Source organism: Amphiura filiformis, chromosome 13, assembly GCF_039555335.1.
Source record: "Amphiura filiformis chromosome 13, Afil_fr2py, whole genome shotgun sequence".
Taxonomy (NCBI): Eukaryota; Metazoa; Echinodermata; class Ophiuroidea; order Amphilepidida; family Amphiuridae; genus Amphiura; species Amphiura filiformis.
Genome location: NC_092640.1, coordinates 26305235 through 26314056, shown reverse-complemented (window position 1 = coordinate 26314056; position 8822 = coordinate 26305235). Strand labels below are relative to the sequence as shown.

Below are 8822 nucleotides of genomic sequence, written 5' to 3'. Positions count from 1 at the left end.
CATATTGGGCACTTTTTTACATTTCTTGCCTCGTATTTACACAAAACTATTCCATAGACGTGATACATTAACATATATCGTGTGAATCTGCACCACATATGCCGCATCTTGATTTTAGATTGAAAAAATCAATGAAAATGGCAAATATTGACAACTTTATCGCCTCCAAACCCGGTATTTTGTCGATAACTATAGCAACACTTCATGATCTAACTTAGTAAATTAACCTGAAAGTGACCCTTTTACATTAGCAACGAACCAAGCATATGACTAGTAAAGGCAAATTCAACTTCCTGTATTTTCCCCACAATTCAACAGGTCTTCAAGAGTGATCGGATTTGAGGCCAATTAATGAATCATATATAAAATATCCCTTCCTACCCTTGTTCACCACTAATCAAATTTATGCTGAAAATGTTATTATTTCTGGATTAAAAAAACACATAACAAAGGCTGTCTTAAAATAGAACCAGTTATAATATATGGTGGTGCACATTATCATAAACATTAAACAAATAAGTACGTTAAATAATTGTCTATAAAATGAATATTTACATCTTGCATAAGTTCATCTCCTACGACAAGGGGTTTAAATCTTTTTATAGAAGCCCTCTCATTGGCTGCTAGCCTTCTACAGTATTGAATCAAGCTTTAGTGTGCAGTTATGTTATTCGGCTGGCCAACAACGACCTTGGAGTCTGACTCTGTTGCATCAGAAGCTCTTTGCCTCCAGAGTTTATAGTCCGAGGCGGACCTAGCAGTCGTATGTTCCTCCAGGATCTAAGTATAAAAGATGGCGCACAGAAGACCAGATAGAAGACCACCACCTGAACCTGAAGACGAATTACTTTATGATGAACCAAGTAATTTGGATCCAGATATTGTAATTGATAATAACCGGCCACTTGACGAGGACCGGATGGAACAACCTAGTCGAAGGCCTAATCGAGGAGATGCATATTCAGAACAGGCCGATGGTCAAAGGTATAATACCGGGGATCCATATTCTGATCAGGCCGCAGAAGACGAACGAAATACACCAGAGATGTACACCGATAGTGGTGATATGGATCCTAATAAGTCCGCAGGTTACGACAAGAGAGATACCCCAAGTAAGTTATGACGCACTAAGATGGCATGTTAGTACTTGTCTGGATATAATCTCCTGTAATCCCTAGTTTAGTCAACCAGCCTATATCGAGGTGCGTCTACAGGTGGATTCTTCGGAAAGATTCGACAAAAGGTCAAGCCGACGGGATTAAGTCGGGATTAAGGGATTAAGTCAATCAATTTGGCAGACGAAACATGCTTGTATGTGGCAGGTACTATACTTTTTTTTGGATAAAAAGTAAAAGAGCTGTTCATTTCAAACAGAGGATTCAACAAGTTGGAAACAAGGATTCATAATCACCATGATCACTGTGAATGGTTTTATTTCAATTTAAAGTCATTACAGGCGCATTGATACATTTTATTATATTTTGCTCGATAATATGTTTTGCGCGCCATTTCTATAACGCAGACGACGATCAACTTTCATTTTCCTCGCAAGTTTGTAGCGCTAAAAGATGTGACAATTCGCCGTAGAAGTAGTGTTAACAGGATTAATCACCATAGCGATGTGTCTACACTATTTTTAAATCTATTGCCTTGCATTATAAGCAAGCTGGACTCATCACATGTGCATGTGTGCAATCATAGATTAAATACGATACCGCTCTTTTCAAAGACACTATCTTAGGCCCTGTATCCATAGGCTGTTCCCTTGTGACGTGTGCCCTTGTTCCGTGTTCACTTGTTCTCATGTGACCTGCCACACAGACAACAAACTTTTGTTTTGCTTAGTTGCCGCTACGGCCACTAAGCAAAACAAAAGTTCGTTGTCTCAGTGTGGCAGGTCACATGAGAACAAGTGAACACGGAACAAGGGCACACGTCACAAGGGAACAGCCTATGGATACAGGGCCTTACAGGTGCGAGTGAAACATACATGGACTGAACATTATGTACACTTGCGATCCAGTTCTTTATCCATGTTCTTTGATAATCTATGGTGCAATACAGAAGAACAGCTTAACGTCTTTATAGTGCAGGGCAATACATTCAAAAATACTGCAGACCCTTCGCTATGGTAATAATCCTATTACATCACTACTTCTAATCAAATTCACTATTACCTTGGTAACACGATGACGCCGAAAGTTTTTATAGCATGTGCAAATATTATTGCACCTGCTTGTTAAGTTTGTCATGATTAGGGCTATTGCTTTATTAAACACAGCTGTTTTATGCTTCAACCGTCAGATAAATGTGTCAAATGGCTCCTTTAGGCGTACCGGAGTAGTCATGGTCGTTAAACTCCAAAAAATAGGGGATTGGTGAAAAGTTACACCCTACACTCTAAATTTCAAGGATTTAAAAATAAATCCTTAAGGTTGTAATTATGGACCAACCAATTTTAAATCGGTAAGATTTAATTCTAAATCTAATTCTTGATTGGTCCCTAATCAGCTAATCACAATCCCTAGGGATTTATTTTAAATCCTTGAAATTTATAGTGTGCAGATTTGAATGGGTACGGAATGCAATATATGCTTTTTCAAACATTGCTTAATGTATTGTGGTTCTTGAGATAAGTGTCGTTTCATGAGGATGTATTGTTTCGACACTCTTTACATCATAACTCAAGAACCTCAAGACCTACAAAAGTGCTGTGATATTCGAATTCTTCGTCAAGCTCACTTCAAATTATTCACAACAATTTTTGTCACATGTCATTTATACTATTCTCAGGATAACAAGATTCGACCAATTCACAACAACTAACTACTCTAACTGGTAGTTTAAAATAGCAGCTATTTTAAACTGTTGCAAGTTGGTAGTTTACAGCATCTTGCGAATGGTAGTAAGCTTTGGCAAAAATATCATAGCGAGTGTGTAGAAGAATTTAAATATCACAAAAATACATTTGTAGGTCCTTTGGTTCTTGTGTTATGCTGTAAAGAGGGCTGAAACAATAACACTTTTGTAAAACGTACATCTCATTCACAACAATAAAAGCAAGTTTTCAAAGTATTATGATTTGTACCTTAATAAACTTTTGAAAAACATCGAAGTGTTATTTTTCAATAATATGTTGATTTAGATAATGAAAATCGATTTTTGGTTGCTTCGACCAACAATACCTCGTCTACCCTTATTACATAGCTTATAGGGACTCAAAAACATCATATCGTATGGTTTTGGAATTCTTCGAACGTTTTAATTGAATTGAACTTCGAATTGTTTTAAATGCAAAAACGAAACTAGACCATACCAATATATATCCAGCCGCCGCCATCAAACTCTACAATTATCATTAGGGCATGTGTCTGTTTTCTCCCTTTACAATAGCACTATTTTACGCAACGGTTTCATTTTCATATTCTGGTTTAAATCGAATACATAATAAGTAATATTATAGTATTTCTACGAGTACACCGTCGGTTATCACAGTACATGTGCAGCCCGTCCCTGCGTGAGTGGTCGAGCTTTCGTCAAATGTATCTCTGACTTCAACAGGACTGAATCAAGTCAAATACACATCTTGCGAAAGCTCGACCACTCACAGAGGAATCGGCTGCGCCGGTACTGTGATAAACGACGGCATACTCGTAGAAATACTAAAAACTTACTATAAAACATGTTTCTAATTTCTTTTCATTCTATGCTTGTCATTTTCTTTTGCCTCGTTTAATCTCTTGCAGTGCTAGTTACTAGTGCTACTTGTTTTTACCTTGTAAAATGGATGTTTTAATGCTTCCGAAACGTCGGTTGTTTTGTCTTTTTAAACCTAAATTTTGGATGTTGATGTACTCTGCGTACTAGCCATGTGGTTCAATGGAAAAAGTTCAAGTTTTGAAATATTTTCTCAAAATATCAAGAGCTTTCTTAAGAACTACTGGATCAATACTAGGCTTGTTTGTACTCATTTTAATGCATTTTTCATACTGATTCCAAATATGGTCATGAAAATTTACATTTATGAAATTTTTGAATTAAAAAAAAATAGAAACTGGTTGTCTGCACTCGCGTGGAGAGTGACAATTATTAAACAGTTTTTAACATTTATAAAACATGTGCAAGAGTCTGTACATGTGTAATAAGTCTATACAATAGACGGCTAGACATACTGATAATAAGTTGTCGGTTTTGGTGTTATGGGTGTAAATTCCAGTTGTCATTCATGGCCACTTTTGAACAAATAATTAGATTATTCGGTTTTTAAGTGATACAATCCATAACTTCCTCGTGTCCCACCTTAAAGTTGACACTAACCAAGCACTCTTTGACAGACTGCTCCGATAGTTTCTGGTCACGGCCATTAATCGCTATTATATTTTAAGTGAAGCTCTTATATGCCCAAGATTTCAAATATTAATTTGAAACTTATTCAACTTGTACTTTTAAAGCAAATATTTGTAACATTTCCATAAAAATAGATTTTAATTTATTGTCTACAAAATGTTAATTTATACTGTCAGATATGTAAAAAAAATTAACTAATAATATGGTCAGTAATGGTAAAACAAAGAAAATCGTGTATTTATTCCAGCGCCATAATTATATCGGCAATGCTAGTATCAGACTCATTGAGGGTACACGAGGTATCGATTTTCATTATCTAAATCAATATATTATTAAAAAATAACACTTTGATGTTTTGCTAAAGTTCATTCTACAAATCATAACTTTGAAAACTTTATTGATTTATTGTTGTTAATGAGTTATGTACGTTTTATAAAACGTTGTTGTTTCAGCCCTCTTTACAACATAACTCAAGAACCACAGGACTTACAAAAGTATATCTGTGATATTTGAATTCTTTTACACATTCGCTATGAAATGATCAATGCAAATTTTGCCAAATCTCGATAACATTCGCAAGATGCTGTGAACTACCAAATCGCAACAGTCTAAAATAGTTGCTAACCTTGAATCTCTATGCTGAGGCCTGCTCCACTCGAGTCATTATGCTGATAAAAGAACACTTTGTGATCCAACGACTCATTCCTCCAACTTACTCAAAAAACTTGGGATATATTTATACCATAAAGTCGCTGTGCATCAACGATTCGGTCGTTTGACAAAAATATCTTCCAATTTGTGTTTTTTACGGCTGTCGATAGTCCTGAATTACACTGTTCTATACTATCACTATATACCACAATGGCCTCATCCCACTGGCATAGTTCGATAACCTCAATTAAACAATCATAGTGCAAAATTTGACCTCAAGTGTACAAATATATTGGGGTTAAAGAACTGTGCCCCTGATAGATGAGCAGATGAAGGTTGTAATACATGCAATTATGCGTATAACTGGCAAACACAAATGTCCGAATTAGGTGAGATTTTGGAAACAAAAAATTAGCTGTTTTCGTGGATATCTATTGAACCATGCCCCTAAAAAAGGATACAAAAATCACGGACTACCCCTTTAAAAGAGAATGCAAAAAACACGTAGTACACTTGGCGTTTACATTATTAAGACATTGAAGGATATCGGTTGGGCGGGGCATTGTCAAAGTACAAGTTCGTTAACCAGGAAGTCATTACAATTAATTATAGGCAACAATTAATTATAATAAGCACCTATACAATGGAAACTTGCTAATCAATTACATTAACAACCGTCTTCAAAGAGATTCAAAGCGCTATTAAATTTGTAAAAATCCTTTTAAAAGGTAATGGTCGCTGACATAATAAAATTCCTAAAATTCATGTAATTCATAAATATAAAATTTTTGTTTAATTAACAATTTCGTTATGCATTTTCATGAAAGTTTTGAAAATCACCAAGTTATGTAGGCCCTTAAGTCAATCTCATTAAATCTTGTGTTCACTGCGTATGTATACCGTAAATATGTGGGTAACCTGGGCGTGCATGGCTACTACTAAGTTTCGTTAGAAGTCAGGGCCGGTGGAAACGTGGGCAGGTCACATTTTAACAGTTCAACGCTATATCAGAAATTGTGTATTATTAAAAGAAATAATTTTGCCTGAAAGAATATCAATTTCAGATAGATTTTATATAGAGTTGAACTTGTTTAAAAACCCTGTCAAATTTACCCAAATTAAAGATGAACATGACAGAACAATATCGAAGGCCGCTGCACAGTGTTTCTATTCCTAATCGTAAATTGTAAACAAGAATATTCTGAAAAAGGGTCTGATCCCCATCAGTATTCTACCCTGTTGCATACGTTTTATTCGACGTCAAATATCCGATACAAAATATTCTTTATTCAATCTATGCCCAATCTGTTTCTAATTATAGTTATTTCTAACGATAATATTTCCACCAGATGTTCAACATCAAATATAATTTATATTCCGTCAATAAACATTCGTTAGAATATTCTACGTCGAATGTTTGGAGTATATATGGCCCTTAACATGTTAAGCATAATTCTGAAACCACATTTTGAGAGATATCTTGAAGCTCTTGACAGTACAGTAGGATTATTGCGGACATGATTTGTAGGGGCAATGCTTGTTTTTTGCCGTGTACAAGTACCTGGTATGTACCCAGCAAACACAAAACGTTTTCAACATCATTCGCAAAAGGTTATAAAAGGTTGTCAGAAAACGTTTAAGGGTAGACGAGGTATTGTTGGTCGAAGCAACCTAAAAATCGATTTTCATTATCTAGATCAATATATTATTGAAAATTAACATCTTGATGTTTTGCAAAAGTGCATTCTACAAATCGTATGCTCTGCAAACTTGCTTAATTTATTGTTGTTAATTAGTTATGTACGTTTTACAAAAGTGTTGTTGTTTCAGCCCTCCTCACAACGTAACTCAAAAACCGCAGCACCTATAAAAGTATATCTGTGATATTTTAATTCTTCTACACACTCGCTATGAATTGAGCAATGCAGTTTTTGCCAAAGCTCACTACCATTCGTAAAATGCTGTGAACTACAAAATCACAACAGTTTAAAACAATTAATAACCTTAAATGTCGGGTTATATAAAGGGTACATTAATGGTATAAAACGTTTTCGTAATATTAAATAACATTTGTTGGTAATTTACTGCACAGCAAATACAAATGTTTTACAGAAAACGTTTAAATGTCGGGTTATATAAAGGGTATAAAAACGTTTGAATAATATTCCTTAAACATTTTGGAAAACATGGTACAAATCATTCTAAACAGAATGTTATTTTGGGGTTGAAAAATATTTTGCAAAAAATGTTTACCCAAATTATTTACAATAACGTTTTTAAAATGTTTTCACGACCTTTATATAACCCGACATTTAAATGTTATTAAAACGTTTTGTAAAAAACATTTTAAGAACATTTCTGTGTTTGCTGGATGCAAATATTTTAACATAATGTTATTAAAGTGCTGACAAAATATTTGACCAAAAATGTTTGCAAAAATAGTTTACAATGACATTTCGAAAACATTTTACAAATATTGTTGTAGTGTGTTTTCATACATAACGTTAAAACGATTTCATGAGCTTTATATAACCCGACATTTTAATGTTATTAAAACGTTTTTACCAAAACCAAAACCCAAACTACAACTTATTTGCTGGGTATGTAGTATGTCTATGCTTTGCATCGGAAAAACCCGTGCCCCCAAAGCCAAACTGCCTAATTTATATCATAGATATTACCCATTTTTGGCATAACGTCGAACGCAGATGACATATTGACGGAAACCAGGTGATGATGCCTGCAAGGACACGATATAAAAAGATATCATCTTAAGCAAGAGTACTTAAAAATAAGCGCTATCTTTATTCCATTCTACCCTTTATTGACCCGGTATGATTTAAAAATAGCTAAACGTGACGATATAAAGCACTAATTTCCCTCCTTTTTTCTATTATCATTTTTTTCTAACCAACCACACTATCAGTATATACTATGACGATTAAGTTATGACGATGTCTCATGAAAGTGTGTCACTAAACTTCACATCGCCAAAACAAACAAACAAACAAACATAATAAATTAGGCTGGATGCCTAACTTAAAGGAGTATTTCGTGATCCTAGCATCCTCTTTTTATGACATTTTTCAGTAGATATCCACGAAAAAAGCTTATTCCCAAAATTTCAGTTGATTCCGGTTTTGCGTTTGCGAATTATGCATGATTATGTGTATTCACAGATATGTGTTCCAATATCTGTGGTGTATTATACTGCTCCATTCAAATTTCACGATATCTTTGCTAAATGAATTAATCTGCAAGACATTTTGTACATAAACATTATGTAGCCAGAGGTTTCCAGTGATATAAAATCTCATTTTTTGTTGAGAAAAGTGGGGGATGATGCTGTGGATCACGAAATGCTTTTTGATATAAGGGTTTCAACCAATTAAATACGTACGAATGAATGAATGTATGAATGATTGGTACCCATCAATTTTGATGTCGATGAAAAGTATACCCGGGTAATTCTTGGACTTTTAGCTACTTCTTCAGGACACAACCACTGTGAAACCACTTCCCTTGAGGAACACACCCAATACAGCACTGTGTATACTCATCTGGGAAAAGGTTCAAATTGTGATTTATTTAAGGGCTGGGGTATGAACGTTTGGACAGTATTTATTTTGGGACATTGGAGCACATCAGACATATCGAATTGCATTTTGAATACGAAGAATGTCATTCTGATATCAAATAATTTTGATTTTTGAAATTCGCAATTTAATACACATTTTATGGCAAATCATTAAAATTGATATTTTTGATATTTAACAGTACTTGAAGTAAACTTTATAAATCTGATGATTTATACTTAAAGTGTA

General features: G+C 34.5%; 1 protein-coding gene across 1 annotated transcript in view; it reads left to right on the top strand.

Annotated features, from left to right (window-relative positions):
* Positions 1-675: 675 nt before the first annotated feature.
* LOC140168171 (band 3 anion transport protein-like) overlaps positions 676-8822 on the top strand; it is a 49388-nt gene continuing 41241 nt past the window's right edge. The window contains 1 exon segment of the mRNA XM_072191500.1: positions 676-1112. Coding sequence (XP_072047601.1) covers positions 794-1112 — 319 coding nt within the window. The 5' untranslated portion in view covers positions 676-793.